General features: G+C 42.4%; 1 protein-coding gene across 1 annotated transcript in view; it reads right to left on the bottom strand.

Annotated features, from left to right (window-relative positions):
• PROM1 (prominin 1) overlaps window positions 1-25,739 on the bottom strand; it is a 128,754-nt gene that overhangs the window by 43,076 nt on the left and 59,939 nt on the right. The window contains exons 4-11 of the mRNA XM_066574636.1: window positions 23,053-23,258; window positions 20,570-20,690; window positions 18,908-18,971; window positions 18,477-18,566; window positions 6,218-6,435; window positions 6,020-6,094; window positions 4,854-4,917; window positions 43-202 (exon numbers count right to left, since the gene is read on the bottom strand). Coding sequence (XP_066430733.1) covers window positions 43-202; window positions 4,854-4,917; window positions 6,020-6,094; window positions 6,218-6,435; window positions 18,477-18,566; window positions 18,908-18,971; window positions 20,570-20,690; window positions 23,053-23,258 — 998 coding nt within the window. The remainder of the gene's footprint in view (window positions 1-42; window positions 203-4,853; window positions 4,918-6,019; window positions 6,095-6,217; window positions 6,436-18,476; window positions 18,567-18,907; window positions 18,972-20,569; window positions 20,691-23,052; window positions 23,259-25,739) is intronic.

The following is a 25,739-nucleotide window of genomic DNA, read 5'->3' as shown; positions in this document are numbered from 1 at the left end:
CATATACTCAGCACTATAACAAGGTTGTAGAATAGATCATACCTGTAAAAATCATACTGCTCAACGACTGGATAATATTCTCGGACATACATCTCACTCTGAGTCAGATAGGTTGTGAGGTTGGAAATTACTTGAATGACTGGGATCATTTTGGAAAAGGTAGTGATATTCGTTCCAATGGAATCCAAAATGTTCTTCATATCTAAAAAACAAGAACACCAGAACAAAATCAATATTTCTTATCCGTAGCGGGCAATCTCAGGTGGTACAGCTTTGACGAACTACATCCCCAAAGTAGAACATGTAGCTCTCCAAGAGCTGAAGATCCAGAGGTTGTCCATCCTTGTCATATTATGTTGACTTACAATATCCAATCCAAAACTCACAAATGATCATGAATGAGGAAAAACAGGACACATGATGAATAATGAACACAATACACACTGGACAAACTTAACTGGTGTTCAATGATGTTTAGGGGGTAAAGTCAGAGTTCCCTTTAGCCTTCACATCTCATGAATTTACTTTTTAAGCTTTTGACTTCAAGTTTTAGAATTTTAGGTATTTCTCTTCTTTTGCCCGTGGGATTAATTTTCAAGCAAGAAATGTCATTAAGACCAGGATACAGTTAACTATGACATTAGCATTACAGGAACCTGAGCCATTTATGTTTTGGCACCTTCTTTGTCACGCATGAGGAGATCTTTAGGAAATGTGCAATATCCCACGTGATCTTGGCCAGAAGAGGCCAAGACAAAGGATGGTGGACATCATGGGAGCATGATGGAATTGAGTTTAATATCTTCTTTTATCGCTAGGGAGCAGCAGGGCCCCTAAGTGACTCCGAGGACACAGAAGAGCCCCTAAGTGACGGAGGACAGAAAGGAGCCCCTAAATGACTCCGAGGACAGAGAGGCGCCCCTAAGTGACTCCGAGGACAGAGAGGAGCCCCTAAGTGACTCCGAGGACAGAGAGGAGCCCCTAAGTGACTCCGAGGACAGAGAGGAGCCCCTAAGTGACTCCGAGGACAGAGAGGAGCCCCTAAGTGACTCCGAGGACAGAGAGGAGCCCCTAAGTGACTCCGAGGACAGAGAGGAGCCCCTAAGTGACTCCGAGGACAGAGAGGAGCCCCTAAGTGACTCCGAGGACAGAGAGGGGCCCCTAAGTGACTCCGAGGACAGAGAGGAGCCCCTAAGTGACTCCGAGGACAGAGAGGGGCCCCTAAGTGACTCCGAGGATAGAGAGGGGCCCCTAAGTGACTCCGAGGACAGAGAGGGGCCCCTAAGTGACTCCGGGCACTCACTGTGACTCTATCACCCATTGGCACCTTGTACACCTGGAGGTGGCCCTCCTTATAAGTCAAAAGCACTGGGTTCTTATTTCCTCTAGAAGCAGGAACTGAATTTAATGAGCCCAAGGGTGTCAAGAGAGCCAAATCAGCACTGGCAAATAGGACTTATTGAAGGATGGGAGCCGAATCACCACATTGGATACCTTTAATTCTTAATTGTACCAGAACTTTGGGAGGCGTTAATGAATACACTTCCACCTATTAGCTTAGCTTTATTGGGATATCTTATGAATGCTAAATTTAAGGGGTCTGGGCTCATGGTGTTGGATGCTCTTTAAAGAAACACGATTATATACAGGCAGCTATTGTGATTAAAGAAAGCTCTGACTTTCCGTTTGGCACATAAAGGAACACATAGCCTCCTGTAAGAAGACAGTATCCAGGAACCACTTACAGGGAATGGCTGAGTAACAATTCCAAAAACAGGTCCAAAAAGATTTTGTTAATAATAAGAAACAAAAGACGTCATTAGTTACGTACCAACGGTACAGCAGAACCAACAAATAAGAAGGGAAATAAGACATTGCCACATAGGATTCTCAAAGCAATTTTTTTATGGGCAATAAGCTGGGCAATAACAAAAAACTCATGTTAGAGCAAAGTATGTTTTGTCTGTGTTACATGGCATTATAGTATGATCACTTGATATTAATTCACTGTGGCAGAGGGGTCTAATAGAATTTTCAAGAAGCCCTTCACAGAAATAGACAACCCTTTAAAACTCAATTTTATTAATACCTTTAAAATAGGGCTAACAAAGACTAATAAACAAGAGTGGGTATCTATATGATTAGGAATTAGAGATGAGCGAGCGTACTCGCTAAGCCACATTACTCGAGCGAGTAGTGCCTTAGCCGAGTATCTCCCCGCTCGTCTCTAAAGATTCGGGGACCGGCGGGGGGTGGGGAGCGGCGGGGGAGAGTGGGGAGGAACGGAGGGGAGATCTCTCTCTCCCCCCCCCTGCTCCCTGCCGTAACTCACCTGTCACCCGCGCCGGCCCCCGAATCTTTAGAGACGAGCGGGGAGATATTTGGCTAAGGCACTACTCGCTCGAGTAATGTGCCTTAGCGAGTTTACTCGCTCATCTCTATTAGGAATAGATGATGGGTAGGAGAAACATCCCAGAGATGTCAATAAGGGTATGCCCACCTATCATACCATTTCCCAAAGAATACCTAACTAATGGACAGAAACACAAACAGATAGTGTAGGGATTTTAGGAAACCTCTATTAAGAACCACAAGGGTGTATCAGGTCTCTGTAAATAGAGGAGTTGAAAGGTCAGAGCGGGCAACCCCCAAGGAAAAGGTTGGGGCGTGTCGGCTCAAGGCCAACAACTCCTATTCAATAGAGTAACAACCCCTCCGTATCATGCATATTAGTGGTGCAAATAAGGGGATTCCAAAATTTATGGCAATCCTTTAATGAACATAAGGTCAGTTCCACCAGAGGCTATATTGTTCTGGTTGGGATTGACTAGATTGAATGCTATTCCTGATCCCAGTAACACCTATGGTCTAATTTAATCCTCACTTCTGATGTCAATCCTAATACTGATCCTGGTTTAATTCGGATAATGATTTTAAGATTGAACAAGCCAGAATCTGTCTGCAATAATGGTTCAGCGTTCTGGTAAATGATACTCAATATAGCAATGTTGTAGATTCTAGTACTATTCCTAATTTTATTTAGGTATTGATCTCAATAATGATGCAAGTTGTAACACAGGAGCAATACAAAAAAAATGTAATGGCAACGTTATTCCTAAACCCTTAAATGGGTTATCCCCAAATCTAAAGTTATACTCTATCCACACTATAGGGGATAACTTTTAGATCAGTGGAGGTCTCACCATTGAGATCACCACCGATCCTGAGAATGAGGGTCCTGAGACCACCTCTCTTCTTATCACTGTGGGGTCACTTCTGCCGCCTATAGTAACCTTAGACTGAATGCTGGCCGAGCATGCATGGACACTGCTACATTCATTTCAATGGGGCTGAGGCAAATTACTGAGCACTTATATACAGCAGTCCCATTGAAAGTGATTGGAGTGGCACCGCACATGTGCAACTGTCGCATCATTCAATCTCTTTCTCACTACAGGGGGTCCAGTAGGCCCACAGTGAGGAGATGGGGGGGCATGATGGGACTTTCGTTTTTGGAATCAGTGGAGGTCTTAGTGGTGAGACCCCCTCACAAAGTTATGCCCTATGCTGTGCATAGGGGATAACTTTAGATTTTGTGAAAACTCTTCTTGTTAGTGAGGGCTCCTGCACACTGGTGAGAGCGATATCGGGCCATGATCCACAGCCCAATTTCACTCTTGCAAACCTCGATGCGAGAAGTTTTCATCTGAAAACAGCCTCGCATCACTGCGGGGGTTCCCTTCATCTCATTGCTTTCAATGGGCCGGCCCCATTGAAAGCAATGGGAGAACATCACAATCTCCTGCCCAGCTGTGACAGCTGCAGCAGGGGAATCCTTCATCCCTGAAGGGAGTCCACTCATCACTGAACACCCTGCTGGGGTCACCATGTTCAGTGATGAGGGGACTCCCTGCGGAGATGAAGGTATTTCCTGCCACAGCTGTCACAGCAGCAGTAGAGGATCGAGATGTTCTCACTAGGTTTTCAATGGGGCCGCCCCTGCTGCTGCCAGCCCCCGTGAGAACAAGGTTAAACACCTGGATGTGACAGCCTCACATCCCCATAGGGATAAAGGAATTCCCTGCTGCAGCTGTCACAGCTGTCTTCTCCCATTGCTTTAAATGGGGCTGGCGTGGCCACCGCCGGCCCCATTGGGAACAATGGGCGATATTGCAAAAAGAATATGCATGCTGAAATTTTTTTTTTCATGCAGCAGCGCAGGAGGGAAAACATCGCAAATGAGAATAAAACAATTGAAATTAATTGGTTTCATAATCATGTGCTTTCACTCACTCTTGCAGGTCAAGAAAATCGCCCCATTTTTTTTTGCCAGTGTTAAGGCCCTCATGCTATCCTGCTACTTTTTTGACAGACATTTTTCATATAAAGCTGTGTAATAACCAATATACTGCATGCTTATGTTACATTGGACTTAAAGAGTATGCAGGTATAAGGTACTTATACAAAGGCTGTCCCACAATTTTCCAGAATCGCTTACAGCTGTCGAAGCTAATATGCTATATTCCCTTATATAATGTTAAAAATTGTTCCAAAGGATAAACTAAGGACATAACAATAGGAAGCGCGAATGTCTTTGTAATGACTTGGGCCCATGCTACACTGGGATTCCTTTATCTTCAACTTTCTACAAATTGGTGATCTTGAGCCCCAGTCACTCTGATGTAAGGGGGCGCTACCGTGCTGGGTCTTGAGTTGGCCATCTGCACCCAGTACTGGACAATCAGCGCAGTAGAATACATATGGTCAGACTTGAAAGGCTATTAAAGTCCTAATACTGGGGGAGATCTATTGGAATATGACTATAAATGAACTGTATATAAGACTTTACTCACCTTCCTCTATATTTTTAGTTTGGTTTTGTACCATTTCTGGAGTGTTGTTGAAAGCAGCGTAACCCTTAGGGAAAAAAGTGAGAACAGATTGTTAAAAAAGAAGAAGTTTAAGAGCTGAAACCAGTTACATTTTAGCACTGCGTCCTCTTCACGGTATTGTCTTGCACAGAGGTGTCCGGGCCACCCACTGTGCAGGGAACTATAGCATGGCCATTCAAGTGAATGGGGTAGTGGTGCAGTGCTTTGCACAGTCGGCAGCTTAGGATCGCCGCTGTGCATGTAATAAGCAAAATTAATGCTGCAGTCCCTTCATTTTTTTTAGGAATCAGTGGGATCCCAGAGGGGCTGAATCTTTACACTAGATGTTTACCACATACTGCCATTGCATCAACTAGCTTAGTGTTATTAGGACATCTTACTATATACATTAACATGACATGCTGATTGAAAACTGTAGAAAATTAGAGCTCTTTAACATAATTATTAACCGAAAGAGTGACGAAGTCAGAGAAACACAATTTCAAACACATTATTTTGAAGTCTCCACATGTCCATGCATCACCCAACATAGCCCATTAATTTCAATGGACACTATGTACTGCAATACTTCATTTCCCCAGTGGAAGAGCTACAGGCAAATTGAACACTTCATGCCAGGATCTCCTACAGATTTCTCAGTTGAACGGGTATTCCAATCAGTGGGGGTCTAACCACTAGGATCCAAGAAATCACCCCTGGCTAGTCCCAAAATTTTAATGGTAGCTGGCCACACATGTGCGCCAGCCTTGCCATTCACTTAAATGGGAACTGACAGAAATATCCAAATTCAAGCGCTTGGCAATCTCCAGCAGTCCCATTCACTTCAACGGGACCAGCAGAGATTGCCGAACGCTTGAACTCTGTTATCCTCGGTGGTCCCATTGAAGTGAATGGTGCAGTGGCTGTCCACCATCAAAATTTCGGGACCTGATATGGGGCAATTGTTTTGGACCGTTGAGGGTCCCAGCAGTTGGATCCCCACCAATCGGCATGTTATCCTCTACTCTGTGGAAAGGGCGTAACTTGCCGAGATAGGAATGCCCCTTCAATAAGCGTTACAAATAATACTTTAGAAAAACCCTCCAAGAGCAACTTGTAAAAACTTTTCTAAGCATTCAATGTCTCACCTTTTGTACCAAATTACTGAGATCCGTCTTGAGAACATTATTTAATTTTCCAAGATACTGGTTCATGTCTGGTAACTATGGAAAGAATTTCAAGATTGTATCAATTACTGCATGTGGATGCAGACAAAACCATATTATCTGTAGTCATTACCAAATTACATTTATGGAACTCACTTATTGGATCTTCATTTATCTTACCGAACTGAAGTTGGCGTTGACCCTTAGCTGGGAGAGCGAGCTCTTGATCTTGTTGCAGGGAATCATTGCCACATTGCTAAAGCATGCCGGGTCACTCAATGTGGTGTTCAGTTGAATCTTGGCGTCGGTCAGGTTTGCATCTAGCCGGTCCAGCGCCTCTTGTAGAGCTTCTACAGACACGCTGACGTTCTCCAAAGCCTCTTTTGTTTCCTTGATTGCTGAGAATACAACATGGTGGTTAACATTTTATTAGAAATACAGAATGTGCCCTTTAGTTTATCTCAACCACCAGTTCTCATCATTCCACATGATAGTCTATGTTCTATCATCACCATCCTTTACCTCCCCTCATTGAGTTTCAATGGGAAGGACATGGGTGGCGAGGACTACAGACTAGTAATCCTTGCATTTCCCTCACCACCCAATAACATTGATTTCCTAGTTTTAGAGAACGAGAGAAGAATTAGTGGATCATTTAGGAGAAATAGACCAAAACCAGATTGCAATGGATAACAGTGGTTGGTTAAACCTCATCAAAAACATCATGGTCGATATAAAACAAATGGGGCACTGATAGAAAATTTCTATCAAAGTCTTCAGACTGGAAAACCTTAAGCCCACCAAAGATTATATATATATATATATATATATATATATATATATATATATATATATATATATATATATATATATATATATATATATATATATATATTCTCCATCACTTTTTCACTGGGGTGAAAACACAAGTAAAAGCAAATAATCAGACAAAAGGAGGACCCTGCCCATAAGAGCTTACAGTCTAAATTGAATAGGAGAAGGGACACAATAGGCATATGATGTTGATTTTGTGGAGAGGACCAGTCTCATGTGTTGACAGAGGGAAAACAAATAGAGCTGTATCATCATCCGCCAGTATCTGCGGATAAAGATACAGTTACCTCCCATTCTCCTGCCATCAGTGCTCACATTCTGGGCGTCGATGCCAGGAATTGGGAACAGGACGTTGTGTCCTCTGATTAACTGCAGTGGTCAGCTGACTTCTGGCCTATGCTGACGGCAGGATCTTCATCGGAGCCGCTTCACTGTTTCCCGGGGAAAGAAAAGAAGTAAGTACTGAATCTTTTGTCCTTTTATCACATACCTGTCTGTTTACATTTCTTTTTTTTATATACTCCGACAACCCCTTTAAGGCCCCCATCAATCTATACAGAAGTTGTGTAAACTTCATGTTGTGATATCGTTTATAAATTCTTATGTTATTTTTGAATGGACTCTGTAGGCATTGGCCCTAGCAGCAAGTTATTGGTCCAAACCATCTTTAAATGAGGTTGTCTTCCGCTGGACTAATGGCCCCCTTTATTAGGCCTAGCGGAGGAACCCCTGGTACTCTGGCAAGCCAGTCTGACACGGACATGCACCCAACCGAGAATCTCTATCTATGTTTTCAAGGGCGACAAGGCATTCCAGTTTGTCGCTGGAAGGTTTTCAATAGGACCCACACAAGGACTATGATCAACATCCAAATTTTATTATTGGATGAAACAACCAAATATATATCTACTATCGTGCCAAGAAATTTCAACAGCGCCTCCTAGAATGTGCTGTAGAGCTGGAAACCGCGGCAAGCAGGAGAATGTATAGTCTTTATAGGTTTGTATGATCTTTGCTAAATGTATTTAATGGGTTTTAGTATTTTATTTTTAATGGTGGACATTCTTCATGAATGAAGATGATGAGTGTGTTTCTACTGGTTGTAATTCTACATGAATAAAGATTGTGGTTTCAGACCGATTACTGCAGAACATCTGTGGTTTCATAATCCCCAAGCAGCTCTGTTCTTCTTTACTATGACAATGAGACATTTTCCACTTATTAGAGGTCAGACAGCCCCATGCATCATCTTTAGTGTCCCAATGTGGAAGTCGAGAGCCTTCACGATAATCTATGGCTACTTCTTCTCCACAGCTCTGTATCTTAATTTCCTCGTAAAATACGAGCGTGTGTAAGTGCCTGCTCCATCATCGAAACCTGTAGAAATGTCATTTCTGTAAAGAAAGATCACTTTGGCTTTTCTTAAGATGTTTAATAGGAATGACCGATTACATTGTTCTGCCAAGCCGTTTTCAGTTAAAAAATATTTCATAGCAGAAAGAAGCAAAAACAGAGGAAGTGCAGCTCGAATGTGGGAGTGCACTTACAATATATAGCAGGGAGGACATACAGAAGATAAATTCCCCACTTTATCTATGGAGCTCTGGCTATAAGCAGTAACCTGCTGCAAGAGTCACTAGAGATTGGTTTTCATTGCAGATGTCTAAATCTTTCTCTAGATCAGTAATTCCTAAATCCAGTCCCCAAGTATCCCAGAACGGGTCATGATTTTAAAATATCCTATGAAAAGAACACCTATGGCAAGGTCTGAGGCACGGACAAGAATTGTATCACCTGTGCAATACGGAGGAAATCCTGCCCACATGACCTGTTGGGGAAGTCTTTAGGACTGGAGTTGGGAAACACTGATCTAGATCTACCCGATGAAGTTCAGATTATGTACAATAATTAATAAGCACCAAACGTCTTGAGGATTATGCAGCCGACTAGTCACTTATAGACCTTTTATAAGCAACAGATGGCCATGCAGTAAAATGCATGGACAAGTCAACACAAAGACTCCTTACATTGAGCCTAGAGTGTGACTCACCCCACCAGGGGATCTTCCGGTGGGCCCATTTTATGACACAAGAATGGACCTCAAAAGGTCCAATAGGGGCCAACTCCACTTTAAGGTGACTGTGGAGCCAATCATTTGCCACTAGACTTGCCCTGCAAGAGAGGTCTGGTAGACATGACTGGGCCATACATTACATAGAAATACCCCCATGTAATACTACATTTGTATGCCTAGATGCTGCTGGACCGTGAGTCCGGCTTCTCTCACCCTCTGTGAGCAGATGTTATCAGCCAGATTAATTTTAAAAAGGGAGTTTCCTCAAGAGACAAGTCTTTTAATATTTTATTGAAATCAATAGGAGCAAAGTATTCTATTACACTTCCGACTGTAACACAAATGCAGACATTCAGCTCGGCTACACACATTTCTAAACCAAGAAACCAGTGGACATTTGACCAAAAGAATCACCGAATGAACGAGCCTATAAGATGGCTACACAACAAGATAAACCTAAAGAAAAAAATGTATCATGTCATAATATGAATAAAAATACCTTTATTGTATCATACCACATACCAACATGAGAGGATGACCATAAATATAGTACAGAAGTGCACACTATAAGTACGTAACCCATGCAGAGGGAATCTGGGAAGCCCAACGCACATTTCGGGACACAGTGCCTTTATCTGGGGATTCCTAGATGAAGGCAGTTGTGTGCCGAAACATGTGTTGGGCTTCCCAAATTCCCTCTGAATGGGTTATATTATGTACTTATGGTCATCATCTCATGTGGGGATCTCCTAGGCACTGGCACTTTATTTGTATGTGAATTTTATCATTTGGGGTGTGATATGCATTTATTGATCTCAGGGAGGAGATTATGGGATCATACATTGAGGGTAATCTTTGGGATTTGTTTCGTCATGGCTTTGTCCTTTTTACTAGTTTGTAATTACAATAAAGATATTTTTATTAATATTATGGAATGATACACGTTTTTGTGCTTGATGTTTGCCACACAGATAGTGGACCTGGGATTAGCTGATCAGCAGAGATCCTGAGAAGTGAACCCACACCAATCAACTACTATCCTGTGACTAGTAAATGCCCTAAAACCCCTATATTCCAGCTGTAACAGGTGATGGCCATGTCACTTTTGGGAACACGGTGGCTCTTTCAGAACACACTTCAATGGGGATGAGTTGTAGTCTTCTTCACAGCGACTGAATTTGTGTAGCACTACACGGAGCAAATATCCTTGTGGTCAAACCCTCACTAATTAGCAAGTAACGGCATATCCTTTAAATGGAAAACTAAAAACTATTAGAAATGAAGAGGAAAAGGTTAATTTTTAAAAAAAGTATATCCATCACCCTAAGTGACAGTTCTCACCTTATATATAAACAGGGATGAGAGAGCCATCTCTTGGGGATCCAGGATGGGAGAGGCCAGAACGGTGCCGTTTCCATAACTCAGAGCTCGGTTTGAGATGGATCTTTATAGTATGTGTAATCAGAAACGCTGCTGCATTTCAGAATGAGACATACATGTCCGTAATGTACATCTCTGTCCTGGGTGACAGATGCACTCTGGCATTGTACAAAACGACTTAACTACTTGTTTTTCATCACAACAAAACAGGATACAAGAAGAGCATATCATGGTAAGTGCTACAAGGGGCATAAGAGAGGCGAGGAGGCTCCATAGAGGACTATTCACAAGTGCACCAAATGTAATAGTACTTACCCATCTTCAGTGAATAAAGTGGTGCAGCCCCACTGTCCACCTGGTTTCTGATGACAGCGAAAGTCAGGCGACTACCACAGGGTCACTGTTTGGAACTCTTGGCATTATGGCACCCAAGCTGGACCGCCGGGGCAAAGGATGGGTAACTACCGTTGTATTTATTATTTTCTCATAGCTGTGCCTGCCGTTACATTTTATAAAAGTAACCAGACAATGCCTTTAATACGGCTCTCTTTTGGTACTTGGCAAGACCACCACACTCCTTATCCATGTGGGACAGTAAGACTTGTTGCAAGCATAACTTGAACCTTCTTGGCTCTGAAGCAAAGTCTGTAACAGAAGCTCACCTACCATGTACTATTTTTACAGAATATAGACATTAATTAACCAGCGGGGTTGTTGATCCGGGTCTGGGAGTCAGGTAGGAACTTTTTAAAATGTTGATCAAGGGATTATTCTGACTGCCATTATGGAGTCGGGAAGGAATTCTCTCCCTCAAATGGGCTAAATTGGGTTCTGACTCATTGTTTTTTTTTGCCTTCCTCTGGATCAACAATGGGGAGTGGAAACAGGCTGAACTAGATGGACATTGTCTTCTTTCAGCCTAACATACTATGTTACTATATTTTTACTAGGTTTTCTTTTCAGGTGTTCATCCCTTTTTAGGCACCAAAATCTTGGCTCGACTTGTACCTCTGCACACTGTATGGCTGGGCTCACATGATAGTGTTGGTATAGCGTATTCCGTACATGGTTTTTTCACATGGAATATGTTGTACCAATCTCCCATAGGTGACCATGTTGCCGTTCACACACATTGCACAAAAAATGCACGCAAGGAAAAAAAAAAATTGCAGCAAGTTCTATCCTGGATCGTATTCCATGCACAAGCATGCCAAGATAGTACATGGTGATGGGCGGCATGCAGCAGGTACGCTACGTCATTGCGTACTTACTGCATGCAGAGTGCTTGCCTCTCGCGGGTGGCACACAGCGAATTACGGTCATGTGAGCCTGGCCTATAACTAAGCTACTGACTTAGTGCTTGTTTGCATCCATGCATTTGAATGCTACTACAATTTTTCACGTATTTCTTTTTTTTATGCATGTGTTTTAGTCGGTGGAGCCAAATAAAAGTACATTGAGACTACACACAGCACAGCTAGGATATATGGAAGAAACACTTCACATCACAAGGCTATTTTATACCAAGAGTTTGGTTTTACCTTTAATTGCCCTTTCCACTTTGACTTCAAGTTAAAATAAAGTGTGAACAAAAGTCAAAACAAAATATACAACAAAGAGGAACAATGAAGCAATTCACAAGACAAGCAGCATAAAAATGACATTATGGGGCAACAGTCTCCTCATAATGGTAAGCAGCCGTGAAGCATGTATATGGGGTCACATATGAAAACAAGAGAGCTCAGCCAGGAATTGGAATATATAATATACAGATGCAGCAATGTTTAACATGATTTTAACGAGCTGTGATAACTTGCTATGCAGCAGTTTGTTTACCCTTTTAATTACACTCTTTGCCCCCCCCCCCCCCAAAAAAAAAATAAATCCAGCACCCAGAAGAAGTTGTCGTTTTGCTGCAAAACTTGGCATGCAGTTACATCTCAGGCAGATATAAGAGTTGTGGTATGATTAGATGGACTGTCTTGCCACCGGAGGCCCTAAAAATAGTTTCACCCTTGGTCTATAAAAAGGCTCTCAGAGGCTCCTTGTGTGTAGTGACCTCTTCTTCTGCTTGTGTAGAGTTTGTTGACGCCTCAACGACACAGAAAATAGATTTGACCTTGTTACCAGAGTCCAAGAGGGGCGGATTATTGGGATGTGAGAAGTTGGAAGGTCGTACCGACCAATTGCCGACACTATTCAGGCCAGACTGTTGGGCGACTGGGCTCAGGACACCCTCAATCGGGCTCAGGACACCCTCAGGACACAAACGGCGATGGGGCTCAGGACACCCTCAACAGACCGCAAGCAGAGAGGATCTTCTGATCATCCAACAAGCAGCTCCAACTGTTTCGTTGTCCACCATCTAGACTGCTACAGAGGGGAACAGGGTTGTCTTCAGCAACCCTTTGCTCTGATAATCTAATCACTTACTTATATCATGGTTACAATCACATATAGAAAGTGTCATTCGATTCTAACAACTCCTAGGTGCCAGATTTTTTTGGACAATGAGTGTATTTAACTATTATTCTCTTATCCTAAACTCAACAGAAGCCTTAGTAAACTAACTTTCTGTGACAAGTTCTCACAGACCAGTTAAAATCTGCACATCACATACACATATGGAAAAGTTAAGTCCCGTGTAGTCGAGTATCACTGTAATAGCCAAACAACAGAATTTAACCAGATGTGTATAGTGAGCAACGCACTGATTCACAGACTACAACAAGACTCATCATCGTAGTTGTAATGGTAAGCGGATGGAAAATGACCCAGATAATTCTTAGAGCCAAACATTTTGTTCATTCACAGCAATACAGTATTCTGAGGAATAGCTGTATATTTAGATTTAAAGTGGTCGTCTAGTTGTAAACTATTAAGGGCCTATCCTTAGAATAGGCCCTAAATCGTAGGTCAGCAGGTGTCTGCCACCTGGGACACTGGCACCGATTAGCCGTTCGCTGGGCCAATGTGCTCATGTATGAAGCAGATTTCTGCAAACAGCACAGAGCTCTGTTCTCACTGCAGTGGCCAGGCTTGGCATTACACCCAGTCACTTCAACGGGAACTTTGCCTGTAATACCAAGCCAGGTCAGTGCAGTGGGAATGGAGCTGTCCATTTCCTGCACAAGCACACTAACCCAGAAAACACCTGAATGGCAGAGATCCTAGCTAGGCCCATCAATAATTGCAACTGGACAACCCCTTTAAAGGGACGGTCAATCTTTGCAACCAATTTTTGAAACCGCTTTGCAAATCCTATTGATCAATGTATCTCAATGGTTCCAGACTGCAAACTCTGTGTAGTCGCATCATGCAGGCATGATGCCATCTATCTGTCGGCTACGTCTTACAAATGTATATTTAGTAGGTTAGTAAGAAGCTGGGGATAAATGGAGGACAGGATCATAAAATACAGAGGGCCTCAACTATAAAAACTATCTAACAGAAAAACTATATTTCCAATCCGTAGCAACCAATCGCTGCGCAGCATTCATTTTACCACAGCAGTTTCGGAAAGAAGTTGATTTGTTGCTAGGGGCAACTAAGACAGTTCTTCTTTTAGACAGTTTTGATAAATTAGGCCAAGAGTTTTTAGTTTTTTACCATGGTGACATCTGGCACCACAGAGCTGCAGACATAACAAAAGGATATTTTCAATTAAATGGGTATGTACTATTGATGAGCTATCCTCAGGAAAGGCCGTTAAGAGTTGATTAGCAGGGGGTCTGCCACTCAGGATCCCTGTGTATCAGCTGATCCTCCAGTCTGCTGTCAGTGCAGAGGGGCTGGAAGTCTGCATCAGTTATCAAGGCCGGAAGTGTAATAAAAGGCTTCATTCCCATTGAAATCAAAGGGAACGATGCTGAAAGTGTAATAGAAAGAATCACTCCTATTGATTTGACTGGCTACTACACTTTTGGCATTGGTAGACCACAGATGCGAAAGTCCAGCTCTGCTGCACTGGCATTGGGCCAGAGGATCAGCTGATCGGTGGGGGGCTTGAGTGATGGCCCCCATCAATCAACTATTGATGACCTATTCTGAGGATAGCTCATCAATAGTAAATGCCTGGAATACCCCTTTAAAAGATCATTTACAAAGTTGTCCCATTTTTAATCTTCACAGTAGTTAGAGGCCCAGAGGCGTAACTTGAAGCTCCTGGGCCCCAATGCAAAACCTGTAACAGGGCCCCCAACTATAATGCTTTATTCATAGTACTGGGCTCCCTATATGGAGAGGAGAGGCCTTATGGGCCCCCTAATGTTCCTGGGCCCGGGTGCAACCACATCCTCTATAGTTACACCCCTGGTTGGAGCAGTTTGCGTGATACTGAGCTGTAAATCCCTCTACATAGAAAGTGGAAAGAATTTAGTGGGTCGGCATAATCCCCAGTCCACTCAGCCTTCATTCAGTGAGGACTCTTCTTGTGTAAAAGGGCCCTAATCTCTGGTGTAACTATAGAGGACGTAGTTGCACCCGGGCCCAGGAGCCTTAAGGGGTCCACAAGGCCTCTCTTCTTCATATAAGGAGCCCAGTACGATGAATAAAGCATTCTAGTTAGGGGCCCTGCTACAGGTTTTGCATTGGGGCCCAGAAGCTTCAAGTTACACCTTTGCGTTAAGGAGTTAAGAGAAGTTGTGGTGCCCCTCAGCAAAACTTTTGCACCCGGCCCCATGAGCCTTTAGCTACACCCCTGGCCCTAATGCACATAGCCACACTTTGTGGCTGCATTTTGTTCGGCTCCTTACCTGCTATTCATTTTTCTAAGGCAACTTTTTGAATCCTTTTTAATATACATATTTTATTGGATAAGCAAATGCTGATTTTCAACAAATACTAATACAATAGTCTTAAGATCCCATGTCCAAGATGTCCTGAGTCAATGCAACTTGCAAATTGAATTAAGTGTTAATTAATTGTTGATTGTTAATAGCCATGTGGTTTACTAAACCCGTACGGCTATTAACAAAGGACATCCAGAATTCACTGACTTGGAGCTTCTAGTTCCCTCTTGGCTGCATCTTCATGCACAGTGTCTGATATGTGGAGCACTATCTAAAATGTCATACTCTGGTAAACTGTGAATTTCATTATTAATCTGTAGGAAAATTAGTTATATGTGGCGGTCCATGAAGTATTTACCGCAAGTAGTATAGTTATAAGTGGAGACCCGCTTTATGCAATGCCTCCGCATACAGTATTATCTATATTATCTATGGATAACAGTCCAGCAGTAAACTGGTTTGAAATTTCCATGCGATAGGAAATACATCCTTAATAATTAATCTTTATATTTATAGAAATTGGCAGTGGAATTATTATGCAGGAAATAGACCCCAATCGCGTATATGCTTTATTGGTTGGATCTGCCTTTTCTTCACAGGTAATGAGAGTTCGACATTCCTGCATGGGGACATTATGCTTCGCTAATGAGTAACACAGAGCTCCTCAGCAGGAAGTTAAAGAAAACAGAGATAAATAATCTGAAAATTAATTATGCTGCAACGGCGGACACTAAGCACTTGCTCTACTCTTACTCTTGCACTCCATTCACCCAACTGTTGCAGGTTCTTCAATGAGAGTACATAGCCAGGTATCCAACATCCCATTCATTTGGATGTCTTTTTCTTGCCCAAAGAGGAGTAGTCTTTTAATAGTTAGAAATCCATGCAATAAGGTCCACCTCGATGAGGCAGATTGGCCCACATGTTTTGATCAAAACATGCACTATGAACCTTGCATTTTTATGCGGTTAGTATAAATAACAGTTGTGCAATTTTATAAAGATATTAAATGTGTATGAGTGCTAAAGCATGTGTTTCTGTTACTCTATTTGTCACTTTCATATTTAAATTTATTTGTTGGAAAAGCTATATTATTTTGTATGCATTGCATTGGCTGCATACACTTTTATTGTGCACTCCATTAACCCATCTATCCCAGGTTGTTCAGTGTGAATATGTGGCCAGATATCCTGCTTTCCCATTTGATTTGGGCTTTTTGACGCAAAGAGAGCTACCTTTTAGCGCTAGGTATCAGTCAAATAAGGTTCACATGTATATGACAGATGGGCTCCCATGTTTTGATCCAATAGGAGCTAAAACCCTAGCATTTTTATGCACTTAGTATAAATAACATTTGTGCAATTTTATCTAGATATTAAATGTGCATGCGTGCTGAGGTATGTGTGTCTGTTGCTTCGCTCTTACAGTCAGTGCACTAAAGCCTTAATTCAATTGTATCAGATCTGATCATACGTAATCTACTGTCATAGAATAAAGCCTGACATGACTAATTACTATGACAGAATTCTGATATATTTCATATAACCAAGGACTAGTTATATAAAAGAGGTAGAGTAACTTTGATATCGCTAGCGCTCGATATCTTTCACTGTACTTTGATCCCTTGTTGTAAACCGCAGTATTATTATGTTATTGCAGATCATTCCAAAATCAATATAATCCAAGTCAATGACAAGTGAAAAACAATGGACTTTATTAATAGCTTCTGTTATGTTCAGAAACTCTATTTGCTGCTCTAGCTCTGTATCTATATACCCCTAACCAAGGCAGAGTAGATTACTGGCACCCACTAGACAACCATCACATGGCACAGAAGACCCTCCAGCCCCCCCGAGCTACATCCTTCCTTATGATAATTTAATTGTTGCCATCTCTTTTAATGAGTTTTTTAGTTATTTTATAACTAGAACTAAAATAAGATGATTGAATGACGGGAAATATTTACTTACTGTAAAAGCATTTCATTTTGACCAAGGGCAGGAGCGAGGCTGGAGAGGGAGATGGGCGAGCACTTGCACTCCACAATTACTGTCAGCTCCATTTAAATGAATAGAGTGGCACCATGCATGCTGTACCACCGCTCTATTCAATGTCCTCCTCATGCAGGGGGAGCTGTGAGCCCACAGTGAGGTGGAAAGGTTGACAGGGGATCCCTATTCTCAGAATCGTGGGGATCTCATCGTTGAGACCTCCATCGATCAGACTTTTATCATTTATCCTGTGTCAATTTTGGGAATAGCGCTTTAATATGTGCCAGAGTCGTGGTGATAGTTTCCTTTACCCATGGGAAATATTCAAGTTGCTGCACTGGTTCTGTGGCTTAATACCCTTGGCAAGACAGAATTGCTTTTTGCCACTTCCAATGGCGCTAAGCACCCAAACAACAGACCAAAGTTAATATTTCATCCTTTTTTTTGTTAATTTCACCTGTTGTTAGCCGTTTAGTCATTCACGACCTTTGGTGACCCTAAAGGTGAGCTCCTTCCATGTTTTTCTGGTTTGCACTAGTTCTTTCAGTTGTGTGATATGCATGCCAGTATCAGCCATTGTGTCCTTTGGCGGCCGGGTTTTGCCAATGATCTGCCAAGCATTATAAATATTTCTAGCAACTCTGCTTGAATTACATGGCTAAAATGCGTGAGTCTGAGCTTGGTTATCTTGCCCTCCAGTGATATCTCACAAGGTTGCCTACCAGATATATTGACTGTAGGCACCCACAACTTTCAAGTAGCCACAGTGGCTGGAATCCATGGGAAGGAGTGTTCCATGTTTGAGGTATTATCTGACCTAACGGAACTGGTTTTGGAAATTAGGTCATCAGTAGAGATGAGCGAGCGTACTCGGAAAAGCACTACTCGCTCGAGTAATTTGCTTTATCCGAGTATCGCTGTGCTCGGGTCTGAAGATTCGGGTGCCGCTGCGGCTGACAGCTGAGTCGCAGCGGGGAGCAGGGGAGAGCGGGCGGGAGAGAGGGTGAGAAAGATCTCCCCTCCGTTCCTCCCCGCTCTCCCCTGCAGCTCCCCGCTCCGTGCCGGCACCCGAATCTTCAGACCCGAGCACAGCGATACTCGGATAAAGCAAATTACTCGAGCGAGTAGTGCTTTTCCGAGTACGCTCGCTCATCCCTAGTCATCAGTTATCTTATATATTTGGCTGGCCGAGAGGAGGGTAATGCAAACAATTATGCCGACTCAAGCAAATAGGATGAGACTTTATACAAATAATCATATTGGCACTATCATAAAAACATAATAATGACTTTCATAACTAGAAGGTTTCCAGATTTACATCTGCTAACTACATACAAGTATAGAACCAAGGCTATAAAAGTCCTAATTACCTCCAGCCATGTTGAGAACGCCATCAAAAGCAGGCCGTACTTCTCTCCCGAGCTGCTCATGGACTCGCTCACCCAACAGAGGCCCGACATCTGGAAGAGGAAATACGCAGACAATCGGCAAATAATCTACTCAGATATAACTTCTTCAATGAACACTTGCAAGTCATGAAGTAAGAATTGTAGCCATGGGTGTAAGAAATAGTGATAGGTCCCCTTCTCTAATAGAAACATGAAAGGCTTATCACTACTTTCTCCACTCATCATGATCATAGCATCATTAGCCATAGTCCTCACTAACTGCACTTACACCTGACTAGAGATGGACCCCCGTAGGTTCTGAGCCCCATAACAGATGTTGTGCCCATTACCCTGGTAGTTAACCCATAAGTCCGACATCACTAAAGATTATTGTTATGGTATAAAATACTTACTGGTCAGTTCTGACAGAGCCTTGTCCTTGGTGATGTTGAACTTGTTCAATACATAGTCAATTTGCTAACAGGGAATAAAACAAATCTAATCAGGGCATGTGATTGTACCATAAAGTTTGCTGACGTGATTGTATTAGTGTAGCTTAACCCCTTTAGTGGCATGCCCAGAAAATCTCCAGGGCTTGCTACACTGACCATGCAGTTAAACCCAGAAGATTTCTGTGGACAGCTCTAGTGCTGAAATGTGCAGAGAACTGAGCTGTCATCTGAAATCTTCTGGGGTTTTTACTGCATACTCAGCGCAGCAAGCCACGGAGATTTCCCTGCCATAATACCAACTGTCAAAGTAGTAGAGTACTTTCAAATACTTGCGAGATTAAATTGTATTGTTGACTCATTTGAAAAACCTGCCCTGTGAGGCATGACATGGTAATAATAAACCTGCCACTGAAGGGGTTAAAGGAGATACACCAAGAAAATTTGCTAGTTTTCTACTAGAAAAGTCGGCACACCAAGATCTACTACTATATTTGCTGTTGTGGAGATCTGGAGGTGTCGTTCACATTTACTAGCAGTACAGGTGATGCACCTCAGTGGACAGATTTCCTGATTTGTCTCCAAGCTCTGGAGCAAAGATTTATCACAATTGTGTTTTAACTGCTAAACTGGTGCTGGAAGACCGGATTGAGAAGAAGAGGTCTTGAAGGCAAGCAGCCCCAGTGACCACCAATTTTATGTTGCAGCGGTGACTTGAAATGTTGAACAAGCCAAGAAAAATCTGCCATGGTCATAGATTGTTCTAGGCATGACCAGGCCATGGGGTGAGGATGCCCCAAGATTCACCTTCAGCCTTGCACTTCTTGCAATAGATAACCTAGTGCCTGTAGGCTGTATTCACATCAGCAAGTTTTCCTGTGCGAGTTCTGTCCGATTCCAAGATTGATGGAATATGCACAGGAAAAGAACACTTTCATTTGAATGGGTTAGTTCACATTAGCGATTTTTGTTTAAGAATTACCCATTATTTTTTATGGGAGCTTTAAAATAAAACGCATCATAATGGCATGTCTGTGTGATGTGTTTTTAAACACACGTTTCTATGGGGGCCACATAAAAATCAGGAAGTACATAGCAGTCAAAACGGATGCAAATAGTGTGTGAAAAAAAAGAAATGCAAAAATGCATCATAAATCCATGAAAAGTGAATGAAAGACAGCTTTTCACTGCCCATGATCGCGCTCACCTATGTGAATACAGCCATAAAATGGGAAGCAATTTATTTTACAGCTAGTGAAATAAAAAACTATAAAAAACTATATCTTAGACTAAACTATAAACTGGGTTTTTGCTTAAGGCTAATACTGCCCTCTGCTGGTCATTTGAAGATTTCCAATGCTATGCTTTTTTTTTTGCTATTACTACTGAATTTTACATACTTTAGGGTAACCACAAGTTACAAATACAATTTACTCTTAGCAGATTGGTGATCTCCTTCCCCAGGAAAAGGCAAAAATACAATAGCAGTTATATACCATGGTATCTGCTAATATCACACAACTGCTGAATATACAGCCAATGACAGCTATCATCATAGGATGGGAGGGGTTTCATGTCTATATGTGGTCATGATATTAAATAAGGCCAGAGCATGGAGTACTATACCAGTGGAGTATCCGCCAACAAGGTCTTCAGGTCCTTAAAGTTGCTTTGCACCAGTCTTTTTGACCCTCGAATTTGGTCAGTAAGATTTTGATTTGCAGCAAATGCACAAAGGATACCAAGACTGCGAGGAACAGGATGACAGGATGGATACAATAAGTAGAATCAGCAATTAATTTACACTGGAAATAATCAATTCTGTTCTCTCTGCAGAAAACTAGGTTACAATAAATGTTATAATCTTATCATTAAGCGCTGAGCAGGACTGCACTGCACGAGGGAGGCACGGCGTGTATACAGATGCCTCTGTGGTTTAGATATATAGCCATAGTCATGTATAGATGCAACTTTAAGGGTGTTTAACACAACCCAATGATTGGGCAAAAACCTCCGAAGATCTGCTTCTGCGGGTGTTTTTTATGCGCGCAAAATATACACACGCAATATGCAGAGAATAGAACACATTGATGGTTCTTTCACATAATGATTTTTTATGTGCATTTCGATGGCGTGCAAAAAACAAACAAAAAAAAACAAAACAGGACCTACTCCATTTTCCTATGTATTTGCACACCAAAGGGTCCCATAGAAGTCTGTTGGAGGTGTGTAAATGCGTGCACAATATCCAAAGAGTTGCACAATACGCTGCGCAAAACCATGGAGAAAAGAACACATCTAGGCCTCAGTAGGCTCAGGAAGGCGTGTTGCGCGCATATGAACAGGCCCTTCGTGTGCAAAATTGTGCAGTACAATGTGCCAATGAGAAACGCCAAACAACAAGATCAGAACCAGGACTTCACACTGTACTATGGGGAACGAATGATCATTCATGCATTCCCAAGAACATTCTTGCCCAATCACCAGACCACATAAAAGGCCCTTAAAAGGAACCATAGAACCCTATACTAGGCCTGCATGTATATGCTGTATGAGCATTCTGTAGAATTGTTGTATAGCCCTACATATGGTTTTCAATCTGGTATAAAAAGAATAAACTATTTTGGCATACATGGAGTCCACAGAAGTCAATGGCCACGTCCTGTGTATACAGTAGGAGCATTTTCCAACTAATATGTCAAGTGGGAGTCAGAACAGAATTTCTGACAGCCTAGATCTATGGAGAACAGTCCCATTTATTTACTCTAGATTGCATAAAGCGAAATATGGCTATACAGTAAGTATTGTGATTGCATGGAGGTGAGCAGTACAGGTAATACTACTGAGTTTGATATATACATATAGGTGCAATGAGATTTGAAGTAGGAATATTGAGAGCAGCCATATAGTTTCACGCCGATGCTTCTGTGGTGTACTCCAGCACAATTATAAACATTTCATAATTTTAAAACATTTTTCTCATGGCCTCAGGATGCTTTACTGTTGCATGACACATAACTCATGGTAGAATCCACCTTTTCTTCTCCAGACAATCATTCTTCCAGATGTCCTCTGGACTGTGGAAGACTGGGGTAAAGTTATTTTCTCTGATGAAGCCCCTTCAGACTGTTTGGGACATCTGGAAGGATGATTGTCTGAAGAAGAAAGTTGAGTGCTACCACGAGTCCTGTCTCATGCCAACAGTAAAGCAACCTGAGACCATTCATGTATGGGGGGGGGGGGGGGGGGCACTCACAATTTTGCCTAAGAACACTCCATGAATAAAGAGCAGTATCTAAATCTCCTTCAAGAGCAATGTCTCCTGACCATCCAGGAGCAGTTTGGTGATGTACAATGCTTTCTTCAGCATGATGGGGCCCCATGTCACAAGGCAAAAGTAATAACTAAGTGGCTCGGTGAACAAAACATTGACATTTTGGGTCCAGGGCCAGGAAACTCCTCCGATTTCAATCCCATTGAGGACCTGTGGTTAATCCTCAAAAAGTGGGTGGGCAAACAAGAATATAGAAATTGAAAAATAAGGGTCAACTCAACGGTATAAATCTTGAGTATTTGCCTAAACTTGATGTATTTGTCATTAAGAGTTTAAAAACATATGAAATCCTTATAGTTGTACTTCAGTAACCATAGAAACATCTGACTAAAAGATCCAAAAACACTGAAGCAGCAAACTTTGTGAAAACAGAAATTTGTGTCAATCTTGAGACGTTTGGCCACAACTGTAGGGGTATTCAGTCAGGGGCATTTGCATACCACATTAAAAAAAAAACAAGCAGCCGCCCAACCAGAGAACTCGGAGGCCATTGAATGGGTGCAAAATTGTGGATGCTCAAGAACCAGGAGGTCTGTCTGAGGATAGACAACCTTTATGTTGAGGAGTAATCCTCACTATCTATAGATCACACTAAGTATAAAATTGTGTGAGGTGCAGTAATAGGGAGCTTGTTTCACCATTTAAATTTCCTTATGTGTAATGAACCCATTTAAATGTACGTAAGGTTTGGAAATTATGTGCTTTACCCCTCGCTGTTTAGTTAAAGAACTTTCTAAATTAGATTGCAGATAGTTTAATCACATCCAGCACAGACCTTATTATCATAGACGTCACGAAGAGGAAGGTGGCCAGGCATCCTCGTTGGCAGTCTGCATTCTTCTTGTGTCTTTGATGCATCTCCCCTCCGCAGTTATCACAGCAACGACACATGCAGAAGCACAATCCCACCAGAGGCATCAAGAGGAAGAAGAGGAGTCCCAGGACTGTAGCCACGATGAAGCCAATTTCATAGTGTATGGTCTGGAATATCACCAGATACAGATCATCATTAGCCAATATCACAGGAAGCGTAATAGAAAAGACAACTCTAAAACTTATCTCCCCACTCGTGATACTTGAACCCTACGGGGGCTGCACACCACAAGTTTAGGGCATAAGGTAGATGTGGTGCCCCCAAACCTTGCACCTACTGCAGATGTCTTTCTTCTTCCACTGTTTCAAGCCTGTATTTACGGGGGCCTATGTTACCGGCGCTCTTCTACAGTTGCACTGTGGATGACACCAACAAAGGCAAAAAGACCCCAATGAGGTAGAAGCCAATTTTCCTCATTTAAAAAACGGGGAAAAAAATTCCTTTTTGACTCCAATCTGGCAATCGAAATAGTCCCTAGATCACGACCCCTCTGAAGTAATCCATGATTATAACCTGTAATGTTGTAATGCTTACGAAAGGCATCCAGGCCCCTCTTAACTCTATTATCGAATAACCTGGTGTCCAGTCATGAAGGCTGAGGGAGATCATAAGTCTGGTGCATTCACCAACCCAGAAGTATTATAGGTTATCAATCATAATTCACAAGCACTCTAAAAAAGGAAAACAGAGAAATCCCCCCTAAATCCAACTTTTACCACTTGGGTGGATATTAGCCACTTCTTTGTACTTCTCTCAATGTGTCACAAAAACAGTTTCCCTAACTTGTACAGCCGCATCAAAAATACAGAGGGGTAATTTACTAAGCCTGGCATTTCTGATGTTGGTCCTCTATGTATTAAGCACATCCAGGCAGCTCTGTGTGCTAGTTTTGCTAGTTTCTGGTGTAAATAATACATAAATCTGTTGGACTGGAGCGGTCACGCCTCCTCCCAACAAGCTACCCACCTTTTAGAAAAAGTGGCAGGGTCGATGCAAAAGTGAAAAGAGGTCACAAGCTTTTCGTAAATACCTGCTTGCGCAAAAATGTGTGGGTATTTTATACCCCATAGGGCCTCATTTATCAAAACTGTCTGGAACAAAAACTGTCTATGTTGCTCTTAGCAACCAATCACAGTGCAGCTTTTATTTTACCTAATTTACAGAAATGAAAGCTGAGCTGTGATTGGTTGCTAGGGACAAAGACAGTATTTATTTTAGATAGTTTTGATAAATGAAGCCCATAGTATTAGTGCCGAAGTACTAGGCTTATAATCGACTTTCTTTACACCAAACACATACTAAAGCTAGTTGTAGAGGAAGTCAGTTAACATGTATTGAAGTTTGGTCAGTCGAATTAAACTGGGCAAGAACATGCAAAGTCCATGCTGATATTGTCTCTGGTTGGGGTTGAACTGAACACCTTAAGCCCCATTTACACGGGACGAATGCCGGGCAAACGATGCCCGACGCTTGTCCCTGTGTGTACTCACTCCTGTGCTGTCACACAGGAGCGAGTATCGTTGGCGCTCTAACAGCGCGGCCAGCAGGGAGGCGGGGCGGCTGCAGGAGATTTCTCTCCTCGCTCTCCCCCACCCCTCTCCATTCACTTAACACAGCAGCAGTTCAGTACTGAACAGCTGCCGTTTACACTGAACGATCATTGTTTAGGATCATCGCTCATCGTATAGGCTGCAATAAAAATCCTCAACGATGGGCGTTCAGTGTAAATAGCAGATTTCAGTACTGAATGGTCACTGTGTTAAGTGAATGGAGTAGGGCGGGGGAGAGTGAGGAATGAAATCTCCGGCAGCCGTCACGCTGTGAGCCAATGATACTCACTCCTGTGCAACAGCACGGAAGCGAGTGCATGCGGGGAAGAGTGTCAGGCATTGTTTGCCCGACACTTGTCCCGTGTAAATGGGGTTAAGTCTACAAGAAACTGTACCAGAGATAGAGCTAATGTGCTGTCCACAGCACTGTCTATTGTGCTGCAGTGCTGTTATTCCTCAGGGAAATGTATGAAATTGACAACTGGGCATTACCATTTCCCTTGTCATTAGGGTGTGTACAAACATAATCTGAACACTGTTGGCACTGATTGTACAGAGACATTTTCCCTGGATCTTATGCTTGGAAGAGAAATGCGCTTAGTGCAGGTTGCAAGTATTCTGGGGGCCCGGTGAAAATTCCAGATAAGCAGTTCGGAAACTGTTAGAGAGGCAGCAGCACTTCCAGCCACCACCTTCAATGGGATAGGAGAGCTTTGACTGTATGGACATATTAACCACCCAAACTTTTCACTATAGTGTAGCCAGGTGAGAGAAAGACATTTACCATCACTACCACTATGTCCGTATCCTCCAAATCTGACTCATTACATTTATGCTGTGGCCACGAGTAGCCGGGAATTATGGAACCATCCAAGCAGGCTGTGGTACGCAATGCCATTTCTGTAACTCCCATAGAATGGAATAGGAGTTACGAAAATAGTATAGCACAGCAAGCTACACTGTTTCTGCTGTGCTACACTGTTTCCATAACTCCCATTCACCTAGGTGGGAGTTAAGGAAACAATGCAAAGGGTTCTT

This window comes from Eleutherodactylus coqui, chromosome 7 (genome assembly GCF_035609145.1).
Source record: "Eleutherodactylus coqui strain aEleCoq1 chromosome 7, aEleCoq1.hap1, whole genome shotgun sequence".
Classification (NCBI taxonomy): Eukaryota; Metazoa; Chordata; class Amphibia; order Anura; family Eleutherodactylidae; genus Eleutherodactylus; species Eleutherodactylus coqui.
This window is presented reverse-complemented; position numbering and strand designations above follow the sequence as displayed.